Consider the following 16,154-nt stretch of genomic DNA (forward strand, 5'->3'; position numbering starts at 1 on the left):
AAGTTCTTTTAAGTTGTAAGTGACTTACCTACAAGTATTACTTATAGGGAACCTGTTTGGATGTAAGTTGTAAGTCACTTATAGGTAAGTTTTTCTATTTGGATAAAAATTATTTACAGGTAGAAAGATGTATATTCACATCGAGCAAAGCTTAGATTAGGGAATTGTTCTAAAATGTTATAATCATATTAAAAAACGTGGGATCAAATATGTTATTTTGTTAACCCCATTAAGATGAATATTTGAGATAATTATTAAGCTAAACCAATCATCAAGTGGGCCATAAAAGTGGTCCCACGAATTCAAAATATCTATAATATGGAGTAATAACTCAATTTAAGCATTGTGAATAAACTTAAAAACATTAATTGAAAATCTAATAATTAAATTACATTACCAATGTCTTCTTTAACTATAGAAATTACATTTAAAACTTTTCACTTGGGAATCATCCTCTCCAACCATTCATTCCTTTGAATAAGACTTACATGATTGAGGAACGTAGAAGCAAAATGCGGTCTTTCCGCAAGGAATATGTAGGCCCTATACATCATGTCAGAATCAATTGTTGTCATATTCTCCAACTCGTCCCACAGTCTTCCTGCTGTTTTTGTTTTGAACGAAACATATTCATCTATTGTTTCCTTAATGCTTTCAAACTTTTCAATAACAGTTGATGCAAGAGAGGTATTCTTCTTCTTCTTTGATGCCCTTGGAGTAGAGTTTCTCACATTCCTTTGACCGCTTCCTTCTTCATATTGATATTGACCATGTGTTCCATCGGAATATACATCATCAGGGGGTGCAAATGGTGTATATGATCCAGAGGGGTATGAGGACAATGGGATGTCATCCATGTAGTTCGTGCTGCATTCTCGGTAGCAGATCCCCACATATTATATTAAACTGAGCTAGTAGTGGGAATGACTTTTTTCTGATATGAATAGCTTCAGGTTTTGCTTATAAAACAAATGGAATTTAGTTAGTTTTCATTGTATATGAATGACTTCAAGTTTTGAATGAACTTCACCTTGACGAATTCATCCCAAACGTCTGGCTCAGCAGTAACACATTTCATTTCTTCATCCCAATCGAAGCCACTTTTGCTAAGCGCAAGCTTTGCCAAGTTATATATTTTTTTGAAGCGTTCGTAACTGATTCGTGCACTTTTCTCCATCCACTTGCATAGAAAATGTTTCCATCACAATTTTTTCTACTTTATTCATATTAGCTTTTCGAAAAGCGTTGTCAGATTTTTTTCCCAATGATACTTTCTCAACTAAGGTGTTTGCCATACATTCATCCATGTATGATGTCCATTGAATTTGTGCCTTTCGGCCGCTGCTGCTTGCCTTCGCATTTTGTGACATACCTTAAAACATTGCACATTTAAACATTACAAATTTGTAAAGCCACATAAGATATATTAAAAGTAATTGCAAATAGACGTAGAAATATTATATAAATTGCAATAATCTTTCTATCAGCATCCACATTCTAAAAAAAAAAATAAAATAATTCGAAATTCCCTCCATCTTTGTTTTTCTCTCATAACAGTCGCAGATTCATTTCGGAAGTCGCATTTATTCTCCTCCTCACTACTCTCATTTATATACATTGTATGCTTAGTTCCATTTAGAACAAATATTCCAGTCTATGAGCAAAACTGAAAGCAACGGAAAGTATCCAAACATTTACAAAAGATTTGGATTTGCTTAATTTTAGGTGGACCACACCATTAGAAACAGGTAACACAGCCAATGGCTCCATTAATTACTCACAACTGTTTGTTGTGGTGGGGTCCACATGAGATTTGGATCTGCTTAATTTTTGGGACCACGTCCTAAAATGAGTTGGAGAAATGGATGTACAGAGTGGATATATAACACATGATCAAGGTGGGTCCCACAGTATACTTTTATTGTACTGAGTAAACTCAGTAAACTCATTTAGGCCCACTGTAAACTCATTTAGGCCCACTGTAAATGTGTGCGGCTTATCCAATCCGTCCATGTGACATAAAACCCCATGAAACCCCCAGGGCCCAACTTTTAATTTGATCTAAAACTTTGGTAGGCCATGAAAAAACTTACAATTTCCTCCCTTGATTTGCATCTCTTTTCTATGGCCCACCAGAGTTTTAGGTTAGGTTGAAAATCGGTCCCGAGGGGTTTCATGGTATGCTGCATCACATGGACCGTTCAGATTAGAGTCCCATGACACGTGTGTAAAGTTGCACATGTGCGCAGGTGCGTAGCGAGCATGCCTCCACATTAGTAACACCTAAACCACTCCCGTTTTTAAAGCAAAAAAAAAGGGAGGTTGCGATGAAAACCCTACCGTTTTGGGGAGGAGGAGAGAGGGAGAGCGGTAGTTGCAGACAGAGATTGCAGAGAGAGAGAGAGAGAGAGAGAGAGAGAGAGAGAGAGAGAGAGAGAGAGAGCTTCAATCCCCTCTTATGGAAGCTTATCAATGGTGGTTGTTGGTGTGGTAAATGGCGGCTGTTGGTGCGGTAAATGAAGCTCTGATGCGGTAATAGTGTTGTAGGCTGTGGATTGACTGCACTGCTGCAAGGCCTACTGGAGTTCCTTCAATGGCTGGTGCTTCTTCTTCATTGGCTGGAGCTTAATGGTGGTTGGTGGGTTGGTGCGTTTCTTCCTCTTCCCCTCATTTTAAAAATCCGACCATTGTGCCTGTAAGTGACTTACTGGGAAGTGACTTCTCATCCCCATCCCCCTGCAGTTTTCTGGTAGATTTGCCTGTAAGTGACTTACAGGTGAATTTTCTCTCCCAAACACCACCTGTCAGTGACTTCCCTATAAGTCACTTCCCACTTACCCAACTTACAGGCATCCAAACAGGGCCATAGAGATTCATGATATCTGCAAATTGGATTCTTCTTTTTTCTTTTGAAATTTTGTTCTCTCTCTATTTTCATCGCTATGGCTACATTGTTACTTTAGAAATCTTTTTTTTAAAAATGGAATTTTGGTTCATGGATTTTTACCTTTTTTTGTTGTTGTTGTGCTGCGAGTCTCAACAACCAGAAAATAATAATATTATTATATAATAAAATAAATAAATACCCTTAATTAGAATTTTTTTTTTTTTGGTTACAAAACCCCTCTCCTTTTGTTATACAACAAAAAACCCTGAACTTACCATATCTGTGAAGAATCACCTAACTTTTGTATATTTTTGCTAACTCCCCCCATGGTTAAATTCTGTCAATGGATGGTGCCGAAACGTGCAGAATTTGTTACTTTTTAACTGTAAATGACCATTTTGCCCTCTTTAAGTCATTTAACATGTGTCACACTGTGCATGGGTTTTTAACCATTTTAAGCCATTTTGCCTCTTTAGTTGATCAAATGAGTGTGCATGAGATATGATCATTCATTTGATGGCCACAGTTCATTTTTTTTGGATTCCGATGGGCTCCACTTCATCTATTGGGCCCACATTGTAGTTTGTATGTTCTAAAATGGATCCAACCGCCCAATCTCTGGCTTCTTTACAGTTGAAACTGTCCATTTTGCATCCATAGTAGGGTTATCAGTTTGACCCTATGGATCGCTTTAATGGATCCCATGTACATGTGGAATTAGCAAACATCTATTCAAGTAGGCTAAAATCAACTTCTCGCATCTAACCCAACCTAGGGATAATTAAAAATGTACAGGGCAGGGTTTTTTCTTATGCAACGTCACAAAAAGATAGGGGGTCATTCACAAATAGGGTTAGTTCACTGTCTTTTTGTTGAGTATCACCAGGGGAGAGGGATTTATGCAAAAAATTCCAATTGTTATTATTTTTATTACTACTATCATTATCACCACCACCACCATCAGGACTAGAGTACAATTTCCCTTTGCCACAACTCACTAAGTTGTAGCAACTAATAGATATAGATCATACATGCATACGACCCTGTCCAAATTATGGGCCTAAATGTGGATAGAGTAACATTGGAAATTCAAAATAATTGGTTGATCTTATCCATCTGATTTTGTTTGCTGATTTTGGAACATTGACCACGTTATTTATAATTTTTCATTTGATCGCTGCCACTTAGACGGTTAGGATCATTCAATCAATGTGAATTTTTGACCGTGTTCCTACCACAATAGCATCCATGATATCAACAGTCCAACATGGTGCACATGTATGCCATGTGTACAGGGTTAGCTGGGGTGGGCCAAGCTGATGCGTGTCCATGCCCAACCCATGAACCAAGAAATGGAGTCTAATTGTAGCCCATCCTATAAGTGGAGGTACGTGCGCGCTTAGGTTGGGCCTACCAGTCAAATACTTGGGCAAACGGTGTTCAATAACTTGGGCCGTTTTGGGTTGACCTATTGGGCCTCTATGGATATGAAAAACTAGGCCTTCCCCGATGAGTTACTGGACATATAAAACTCAATAGTAGTCCAAGTGTGGGCTGCTAGGCTTAAACTGAGCCCGGCCCAAAGGAAATTAGAATCAGCTGGACCTGAGAACTAATGGCAGCTGAGTGGTCTAGCTAGGTGGGATGGCTGAGCTAGGAAAATGAATAAAATAAGTATATGTAAGATATATAGAGATAAATATGTTGAAAAAGGAAAAGTAAAGGAATGAACATCCTTTCGAAGTACAACTAGTTCCTAATATGTAAAATGAACCAATTGGTTCACACTCCATCCATTCGATCTCCCGTTGTAGCTAAGAGTGGTTGTGGAATATGTGTATGAAATTGCGGCTTTACCGCTACAAGCGAAGCTTGAAGATATATCTAATTGTCTTAGAGGGGGGCGAATATGACTTTTCAAAATTTATTTAAACTACTTGCATTCACTTACTCCTAACTAAGCAAGAAAGAAATTCTAAATGAGAAGAAGTGTATAAACATAGTCTAATCAGCAAAATACATCATCCATACATTTTGACAAACATGTTTGGTGCAAAAATTAGATAATGTATAGAGTTTAACCAAACATCACAAATAAAGAATTAAAACATTCACCACAATGCAAACGATGTATAGTAGTTCGGTTATGTGCCTACTCCACTCCTGACTGACCCACTCTCTTCTAGAGTGTGCCAGATTTCACTATTCAAATGGTTTTAAATGAGGTTCACCATAAACCTTTACAACCTACGCAAGGTTACCGTTTTCCATTCGTCGATGGCCTATACAAGGTCTTATCAAGTTATATGCAAGAACTTGAGAAGTCCTACACAAGGATAACAACATGTACTCTCCCGTCGGAGGTTTACGCAAGGACTTGTCGACTTTGGGAATACAAACTCTGAAACCCAATCCTACACAAGGAAAGGTTTTCAGACACAAATGGAATCTTGTACTTACCTTGAAGTGAGTGAGCCCCATTAAGCACTTGATGAGGATCTTCTTGGATGATGAAGGATCTTCGGCTCCCTTGTACCTCAACCAAGTGATGATGCTCCATTGTCGACGCTAAGGTTAATGGGTCAAGGGTTTGTGTGAATCCTAACTAGGTATTGATGGGTCTTTAAGAACTAGTAAGGATCCACATTGCTAAGCATTCAATGCTTCCTAGTATACAGATTTGCCAATAAGGTTGCTAGAGCATCAATGAATGCTGGAGTTCATTGTTCAACCCAAGCTTTGAATATGCTAATGATTGTCTTTAAGACAATGATTGAATGATGAACTCCATGAGGAAAGAGGGCTTGAGAAGATGAGTATTTACTCTTGGTATCAACTCTCTCAAAGCTCTCTCAATAACTCACCAAATTGCCAAGAAACAACTCACATCGATATATAGAACAATTTCCCAACGGTAAAGAAACAGGCAGAAAACTGTCAAGTTCGATGTCATTGAAGGGTATTCGATGCCATCGAACCAACTTCGATGCCATCGATCCATAACAACAAGATATTGAAATAGTTGCTGAACAATTTCTATTGATGCCATCGAGTGTCCTTCGATGCCATCGGAAAAATCCGATTTTATGACTTGGTTCCTTTTCGATGCCATTGAAATGATCTTCGATGTCATCAAAGGGGTCCTTCGATGCCATTGGAAAAATCATGAATTATGTGATTTTCTTGTTGGATAGTTTGAGCACTTCTTCAATGCCGTCGAAGAGGCTTCAATGCCATCGAGAAAATCTAGATTTTCCTTGTTAACTTGCTAGATAGTTTGTACTCATTTTCAATGTCATCGAGGCAGTGTTTGATGCCATCGAAGAGGTCTTTGATGTCATCGAACATGCTTCAATGCCATCGAAAAAATCCACTAAATTCAAGATTTCTTGCTAGACAATTGGTGCACTTTTATGATGCCATCGAAGCTAGGTTTGATGTCATCGAAGCTTAAGTTCAATGCCATCGAACAGGCTTTGATGCCATCGAACATGTTTGTTTTCAGAATTTATCTTTCAATTTAGACATCTAACTTCATAACTTTTAGCATACTTAACGAAGGTTTTTCCTAGATGTTTTTGGTCAAGTATGGGCTATGTTTGAAGGGTTTTGGCATAGGGTTTGGCGAGGTCATGAGGCTTTCTTACCTTGTCTTGAATCTGAAGCCTCCAACCCTTTGAGTCTTCAATCTTGGATCTTATTTGGGGCTTACTTGACTCTAAGACTCTTACTTCACGCTAATTGACAAACTGGTGCACTTTCAGTGTATGGTGGGTGAGCTGCTACTACTTAGCAAATAGTGAGTTGTGGCTAGTGATTGTAGTATCAGCTGATATTACTGATATTGCATGTGGACGTTACAAAACCGAGCTTAAGTTCACTTTCTTCCTCGTTTCATGTGATATTTTCCAAATTATCATAATGTATTGACAATATATCAATACATTGCAATATTCATCGTCAGCCCCTTTTGCAAAAATTTTGGAAAATTCACCAAAATCCCAACAAATCCTTGTTTTGCTTTAGTTACCTTCCTAAGGTGATTTCGACCACTCCTTTTCGATTATTTGGAGAGAAAATAGGATTTGGGTGTGGATATTGAAATCAAAGAGCGTGCAGTATTGGAAATGAAATGGTGCCTTTTTTTTTTGTGTTTTGTTTTTGTTTTTGCTTTAAATCACTTGGAATCAATGGAATGAATTTCATAATTTATGATTTTGCATCCTTTGCATGCTCAATCATGGATTTGGCCTCCGATTTTTGAATTTGGGGAAAATCCGAATTTCCCCTCTCTGACTTATTTAATTTACATTTAAGAGTGTGGAAAAATCACATAAGAGTGCTTGGAGGCTGATTTATATGTCATCTATGATGTATAAATTATGTATGAACTGATTATGAATATAATTGCATCACTTCTGTTAGAAGCGCATAGTTTAGGTCCCTATACAAAGGAAACTTATTATGTATACTTATTTTTTGTGATCTTTTGAGTTCTAAGTGTGTAATAATGTCGTTTTTTAATATCTCCTGAAATTTCATTGAAAAATTCGACCAATTTTCGCAACGTTTCCCGAAAGCATGATACATGTGATATTTCCCATGCGAGATATTCGATATGTTTCTGTATCTCTGGGTGTGATACACGTGTTGATACCGATACTGAAAACACTAGTTGTGTGGCAAACACGCATTTTAGTCTAGCAATTGTTATTACTAACTATTTATTAGTAGGGGCTATTGACAGCCGTAAGTGGTCTTAGATATAATTCTTGGAAGCCTCCTTCTGGCTGTTGGAAGCTCAATGTTGATGGTAGGTCCATGGGTTATCCTCAGGCTTTTGGTATAGGGTGAATTTGGTATAAACTAAATTCAACTTCTTTTTCTTTTTCTAGTCATGTGGGGATTGGACATCCCAATAGAGCAGAATTATTCCCATTACAGTGGTGTGGAGATTTTCTGAGATCTGGTTGGTGGCCTTGTGATGGGTGAGGGGAAATTGGCTTCTGCAATTGCTTGGGCATCTCCCTACTTTGTGGAACCTTCATTTAAAAATGATCTTAAGCTGAGATCTAAGTCCATTGATATCAATTACCACCAGGTCTCTAGTATAGCCGGGGCTACAGCAAAGGAAGAATCCATAATTCCTATCTTTTAATAGGTTTTTCTTGTCCATTGCCTTGATGTATTTTGTATCTTTTCCTCTGTAACTCTTCAATAAATTGTTCTTGTTAATAATATAGTTAGCCCTTTAGCAAAGGGGTCAATAGCTTGTCTCATTGTACATGGGACTCTTTTCTATTGCCTTGATGGATTTTGTATCTTTTACTCCTCAACTCTTCAATAAGTTGTTGTCATTGGTAAAAAATATCATCAGTAAGACTCTGCCTAGAAGTGATGAGCTAGCAGATCCCAATCTTGGTTAAAGTAGGGTTGACTTCAGGTTGCAAATTGATCATAGAAACAGTCATAAGATTCCTGCTACGAATATCCTTGTCATTGTCCTTGTCACATCACCATAACCCTTTCGCAACTGTCTCAAATATAGAAATCGTGATTGCTTGTCAAAAGTTATGCAATCGCTGCTTGACATCAACACTCCTTTACCTCAACTTGGGATTGGCTAACACATTGCTACTGGTCTGAGCCATAGATGGTCGGTTATTTCAAATATGATTGGCAAAATGTATTTGTAAGGTTGAACCCAAATAGCTGGGATGTGGGATTATGATGATGATGGCACGACGACAATGGTGGTGATGTTATTCAGAACATGATATAAGGACATGTGATCGAGTTGTTGCGATTTTGAAAAAAGGAAGTGTAAATTTTTTTAGAAATTAGTTTTTAGTCACGTAGGATCAATTCCCATTTAGATGTAAAAGAATTTATAAACCTAGATTTGCATGGTTCAGATCATAACTTAATGCTGCAAACTTCTGATATGATGAGCCGGTGCCATTTCTTTAGTATTACTTTGTGAATTTATAGTTTTATTTATTTATTTATTTATTTTTAATGAATTGAGAACTCATCATGATCCATAATTTCATATTGCGGATTTTTAGTTGTGCCTTAGGGCCTGTTTGGATGTACCCTCAAATATATTTAAAATGGAATGATGCTCGACCCATGCACATTTTGCAGTTTAGAGATGTTTGGCGCCTCCCACAAAATGCGAATGGCATAATGCTCTAAATGCTCCCATGGCAAAATCCATCCCAAAATGAGAATATAAGATGATTGCTGGGATATGTTATCATCGTATTCTCATTCTGCACTGTGGATGTATGGGCCCACCTGCATTTTAGGTATCTCTAAAATGGACTTCAGCCTTCAACTTTGTTAAAATGCTGCATTCTGGTGTTGCTCATAGATTTTATTTATTATTACCGTCTGTATTTTATGAAATAGAAGCTTATGCTTTCCTTATGTGTGGCCTGTTGTAGAGTTTCTTCATGTGAAACCTGGAAAAGGGGCGGCATTTGTGAGGACCAAAATTCGCAATTATATGACAGGAAACACAGTTGAGAAAACATTTCGAGCTGGAAGTACGGTAATATCTTAGTTTGAACTGTAACCTTAATGCCTTACTGTGTGTGAACGATTACATTTTGAGGAACTTCAGTTGTGATACTTACCGTATCAGCTGGAATTTCCATTGGTAAGGTGGGTAATTCTTTTGCCAATAGAGTAGCAAATCATTTAATGACTTGTACGTGACATTGTAACATAAGAATGCATGCCTCAGGCACATATAATGGATGCCTATGTGGGATTGTGTTGTATCATTGTTTGCTTTTTAATGAAAATTTAATGTCAGTTGCTTAGAAAAGGGGCCTTCTGTTCTCTTGTGCTAGTACAGCTGTCAATGGGCTCGGATGGTGCATTGGGCTTCCATGCCCAGCCTACCACAGGTTGGGCTTGGTCCTCCTTTTTAGCCATTGGAGCTAGCCTGGGACCTCATTTTCAGCCCCGCAAACAGAAGGGCTGGAACCACCTTATATATTTGGCCAAGCTTGAACCCAAATCAGGGTGTGACCAGGATTAAATCTCAGGCTGTACAAATAGATGGGATGGGCTTAGACAGATGCTTGCCTGGTCGAACATGATCCATTGACAGGCATATGTTGTAGGTTAAAGGTTGATGGCATCTCTCTTGTTGTCATTTGATGGTCTGCTTCTGATGGGCATGTTTCTTTGCGGATTGCCTGCCTTCGGTTAGATTCCGGATGCTCTAGTGGCATCCAGTGAGGTCCATTTACTCTCATATTTTCTTGGAAGCTGACTTTGTAGCTATTGGCATGTCCCATCTGGGGCTCTGTAATTGAATGGCTTGTATAGTGCTTTTATTTAATAATGTTCCATTTTTTGATTTATTAAATGATATTATTATTGCAAATACACAATAGCAGGAATGTTACACCAACTGTTGTATGCATCAGCTGCATGCTCAAGGGTGCATTTTGTTCTCTTGCATGTGATTGGGATATAACTGTCCCCCCAAAACTGATAGCTCAGGCTTTTCATGCCTTAATGAGAAACATAGATGTTGGCAGAAAAGTGATAATCAGCCTAATGAGGATTTTTTTTTTCTTGAAAGGTCTGCTTTAATGAGGATTCCGGTTCTTGTGCTGCCCCAAATGCCATGCCTTCTAAATTGGGGGTGGCTTCAAATCATATCTACTGGAATGTGGGTTCCAATGAGCAGGGATGTAAATATTGGTTGATGCATGTCATATAGGCTGAATACCTGAAACACACTGCAAATTGGGGGCCGTTGATATGATATTTGCAGTTGAATCTGAGGACCCCAGAATTCACACTGAATCAGTTTATACATATCCACTAATACGTATCCAGTGTATTGGTCATGAATCCGTACATTTAAAATCAAACTGGAAGCTCTTTTTCCATTTTTTTTTTCACTGTTTTTAGGTTCTTTCTCTTTGGGGGAAGGGGAATTTTGGGGGTTTGAAAATTTCCTAGTATATTTGAGCAAGAAAAACACGAATGAACTGAAGCATATTTTGATGGATTGAAGTTAGAAGCATCAGTTTGGAGAAGAAAATCTTCGTGAGAGTTTTTCTTCCCCCCTTTTTGTTTGGTTAAAGCAAAAAGTCATCATTCTAAAAATTTGTAAGGCTACATCAGTAAAACTCAAGCCCTTGATCTCCCCTCAAATGCCAAAGGTGTTATGCAGTGCAAAAGGCATTTCAGTTCAAAAATTTTTTTCTTTTTTCTTTTCTTTTTTTTTAAATTTTAAATTTTAAATTTTAATTTTTTATAATTGTTTTTCTTGCTAGATTTTCATGTATTTTGTCAAATCTATGAATGATCAAGAGTTAACTTGAGTGACGTCGGTAGGATCAAACGATTTCACAGTTTGGGTCCTTGTTTGTTCCATTTTTTATTTTTATTTTTTCTATTTCCTTTGCTTTGTTTGTTCTATTTCACATATATTATGTGATGCTAGATGCTAAGTACAACTTTTTTTTTTATACACGCACTCACACCCCACGCACTCACGCACTCACACCACAATGGGTACTCGAAACCATGACCTCGTGTTGAAATTCTTGGGAGCCTACCACTGAGCCATGAGTAAGATCTGTTTGTGGTTAGACAATAAAACTTTTTCTTTCAGAATTTAATTTTCGTGTTTTTTTTTTTTGGTGATGATTTCCTAATTTTAAAAAATAAAAAAAAAATTCTTACAAGTATATTATGATTTATATGATAGGTTACTAGACCGATATATTTCCACTTTCACCATTTTAGAATTTTGTGTGTGTGAGCTGTGTGCATGTGTGTGCATGTGACGTGTGCACGCGCTTGTGTGTTTTCATTTCCACACCCGAATATATAGGGCGCATGTGTTTAAATTAAATTATACATAGACTAAAGTCAACGCCCAGCATTCAAAACTTAGACTGACAGACAACTGCAACATACCACAAAGGAAAGCGATCTATGCACAAAAATACATAAAAATTGGTATTTTCCATTTTTCCGATCTGCCCAATATCTTTATTTTTATTTTTTAAAGGATTTTGCTTACAGCCATTATGGCTGATAACCACCGACCCATGGTGGTTTTGGGCAGACAGTACGAGCACCAATACTGATCTGTAGAACCTCTCATACTTCCGAATGCACCATAAGGTGTGGAGCTTTGGCAATATCTTTTAGTGCTTTTCCCCTAAGTCGAAATTTACTTGGGAGCATCAACCAGTTTCTCAAAAGATCATCATTAAATTTTCTTTTTTTTTTTTAAAAAGAAAAAAAGAATCTACACTGCAAAGTTGTTGACCACTTATTTTGGGAATACAAATTTTTGATTTATTTACAAGCCAAGACCTGTCCTCTGATGATATGATGATCTGTATCAAGTGTTTTGGTCTAGCATAAGAGGTCTATGAAATGACGCATTGCAGTTGGATTGTGAACTGAGAAGTTGCAAAATGTATTTGTTTCCCAACATCTTAATGGAGATGCTATTAGTTTAGAGTAGAATGCTACTTGCCACACGAGTTCCGATGGGGACACATGGCAGATGTGTACAAGATTCTGATAATTTTCAGCTATACTCTTTATGGTCCATGGCTGAAAATTCAGGCGATAGGATGATCCTAATCGTTCGATCAGAACATGGCCCAAAAATGGGCGGTGCAATGTTTTTCCTCAAACTGAGTGCCTAGGATTGTCTGGTCAACCTGATATTTGGGTTGGATCCTATGTATGGTGTGTGGCAGACTGGCAGTCAACTAGATGGACAATCTAGATCTGGTACACGTCTGCCATATCTCCCCATGGAAGCTTGTGCATAAGTAGCCATGTGCAATTAGCACTCGTCATCATCACCATGATCTTATATATGTTTGCCACATCCCCATGGAAACTTGTGCATAAAGAGTTGTGTGCGATTAGCGCATGTGTTGGGCCAGATCTTAGCAAAGTCAAAATTATTTAATAGACCTGGCCTTTTATTTCTCTTGATTTCCCCCCTTGTTTTTCACCTTCCGTAGTGAGGTCACTTGGTTTCTAACAATTTTTATTCTTTTTTCTTTTTATCTCGCTTGTTCAGATAGCCGAAGCTAATATATTCAAGGAAACCAAACAATACACATACAAGGACGGTTCTCAGTATGTCTTCATGGACCTGGTATGTTCTTTTTCTTTGTGTGGACTGGTGGAAATTGAAAAGTAGCTGTGGAAAGGAAAATGTCAAATCTAAGGAAAACTGTGGAAAAGGTTTCCTTTTCTTTAGGACTGAGAGTGGAAAAGGAAATGGCGCCTTTTTTTTTTGCTTCTTTTAAAATGACGACAGGGTGTCCCCACCCCATTTTGAGGCGAGGATATTCCCTGTGGATGCATGCAATCATCTGCAAACCATGTGGAAAAGGAAATGGCCTTTTATAGAGGACATCTGTGGAAATCTGAGGGAAAAGAAATTGATTCCTCAATTCTCCCGTCTTTTGCACATGTGGGAATCTGTCCATGAAATTGATTTCATTTCCTTAGTTACTTTTTGATTTTCACCATTCCAAACAGCCCTAGCTTATTTAGGATAATTTCGTCAAAAAAATGAACTGAAATGGTTCATGTTTTGTGGTATACCGTCCTTGGAGCAATATCCTAATTTTCATAAATTATGGCACAATAACAATACAATCTTGGTATTATTTGATCCTTCACACATGGATACAGTATTTTCGGGTCATTCAAATGGGACCCATAGATTTGTGTTCCAAAATGTTAATTTGATAGTCCAAACCAGGTGTACCTGGAACACGGGCTGTTTAGTATGTGGTATGGGAGCTGTTACATGGTATGTTACTTCAGAATTCAACTACTGCAACTACATTGGGTGGAGGAGTTTGGTTTCTTGTGGTACAAACTACCAAGTATGTCATTATAAGCACACAGATGTTGGAACATGGACAATATTGTTGTAAATATTGCATGCATAATACCATATGTGCCATTTGTATTAGTTTCTAGATTCTAAATATAAATTTTAAATAACAGTTTAATCTGCAATAAGCACATAGGACACTAATTTTGTGCTGTTAAAAGTATCAATCTGGAGCACACTGACCTTTGACCTGTTTCACATGGTCTGGATTGAAAAATGTAGCTATGTTAATGATTTAGGTAACACCAATCCTCACCATGGATTGTCATGCCTCATCAATCTGCCATACTATAAAATCATAGTAATCAGATCTATATTTTTAATTTGCTGTTGAATGTTGCTGGTTTTTTGCTTGAGTGAATATTTGCAGCCACCACCAAAGGGTTAGCACTGTACTATTTGCAGCCACCATATTTTTGGTGCTTTAGGTTCCATAGGTATTTCAGAGAAGGCTAGGCAAACTTGTTGAGAATTGGATGGGAGGTTCCTTTTGAAACAAGGGATCTGATTCTTTAAAAGATGCTTCCTTTTGCCGTTCTGGAGTATTTCGATGGGAATGAACATAGATCTTCAACAAAAGAGGCTGTGAACCTGTGACTGAAAAGGTTAGGTGACAGGGTCGTAGGAATCACAGGATAAAAAATTTCATCAATTAATGGACTGAATTTCAAGCAGCGAGTATGGTAAGAGGTTGAAGAGCAGTCACTGAAAGCCATGGTAGAAAGGACAAAATGAAAAGAGTTTTAAGATGGGATCCCACCTGGCTATTGACTTATACTTTCTTGTAGATTGTTTGTAAAAATATATATTTTTTTGGGTGGGAGGTGTTATTGGGATAATAAATGGTTCATTAAAGTGACATTTTCTAGACCGGACAGTATACTTGAAGTGAATGGGCAGATTTGGATTAGTAGCATAGTAGTGGACAGGAGGAGAATACAAGGGAAAAATCAAATATGTGGGACAGTATACTAGAAGTGAATGGATTTGCATTAGTAACATGGTAGTGGATGGGGGGGAGAATAGAAGAGATCAAGGTAAAGATCAAATATGTGAGGCAGTGGTGCGATTCTATGACAGAATGCTAACCAGGGAAGGCTGAGAAAGGCTGAGATTGGATAACTTGGAATTCGACAGTTAATCAAATGCGGAAGTTGAGTCTCTTAAGAAACCGTTTTCCGAAGAAGAAGTCAAAGCAACAATGGATTTGCCAGGCAGGGACAAGGCGCCAAGATCAGATGGCTTTCCAATAGCTTTCTTTCAGGTGCTTAGGATACAGTGAAAGGTGACATCATGAGCTTCAATGCAGGATTCTGGGAAAGGGTTTGGTTGTCAGCTATGTAGGAGTGCGTTTCATTGCTACGTGGAATAGGGAAAGAGGGCTGGTTTTAATAGAAACTAGAGAGGAGGAGAAAGATGGAGAAAGAAGAAAAGAAGAAGAAAAAAAAAGAGAAGAGGGGACAACTACTCTCATGCAAGCCTCTACATGTTTTCCCCTTCTTTACTTTCTTAGGGGCTTAATTTATTATAGGTGACCTTACATAAATGCCCTCCTTGGTTAAGGATTAACTAAAACATATTCATATGGGTCCAAATTTGGGTCTAAACTAAAACCAATAAACAAAACAAAGCCCAAAGAAGCCCAAGGTCCAAAACGTGTGAACCACGATACTTTTAGTACTCCCCATCAAGATGGAGAGTAGATATCATACATGTCCAGATTGGATACAAACTTTAAGAATTGAGTGACAATCATGGGAGTGGATATACAGAGTGCAAATTTCCTTCTGAGATACCTTGTCTCGAATGGAGTGACAATCAACCTCTATATGCTTCATTCTCTCATAGAAAATTGGATTGTTGGCACGGTAGATAGCAGCTTGATTGTCACAATGCAGAGGCGTTGGACCTTGGACAATTAACCACAATTCTTCAAGGAAGAATTTAAGCCAAAGAAGCTCGCTAGTGGTGTGGGCCATTGATTTATATTTTGCCTCAACACTTGGAATAGGCAACCACATTTTGCTTCTTACTTTTTAAAGTAACCACGTTGCCACCAAGGAAGGTACGATAATCTGTAGTCGATCATTTGTCATGTCTTGACCTTGCACAATTTGCATCGGAATAACTAGCTATATGGAGGTGGCCATGAGACCTATACAAGATGCCTTTCCTAGGTGTACCATTCAAGTACTTGAGAATTCTCATGACTGCACCTAAATCTGGGGCTCTTTGATTTTCCATAAATTGACTAACCATGCTAACAAAGAAGGCAATATCAGGTCTTGTAACAATTAAATACATGAGCTTACCGACAAGTCTTCTATACATGCCAAGCTCTGCCAATAC

At 38.0% G+C, this 16,154-nt stretch overlaps 1 protein-coding gene across 1 annotated transcript in view; it reads left to right on the top strand.

Moving 5' to 3' along the window:
* The window catches only part of LOC131223856 (uncharacterized), a 77,933-nt gene that overhangs the window by 1,106 nt on the left and 60,673 nt on the right, over positions 1–16,154 (top strand). The window contains exons 3-4 of the mRNA XM_058219381.1: positions 9,337–9,443; positions 12,975–13,052. Of these exons, the coding sequence (XP_058075364.1) occupies positions 9,337–9,443; positions 12,975–13,052 (185 nt within the window). The remainder of the gene's footprint in view (positions 1–9,336; positions 9,444–12,974; positions 13,053–16,154) is intronic.

This window comes from Magnolia sinica, chromosome 13 (genome assembly GCF_029962835.1).
Source record: "Magnolia sinica isolate HGM2019 chromosome 13, MsV1, whole genome shotgun sequence".
Taxonomy (NCBI): domain Eukaryota; kingdom Viridiplantae; phylum Streptophyta; class Magnoliopsida; order Magnoliales; family Magnoliaceae; genus Magnolia; species Magnolia sinica.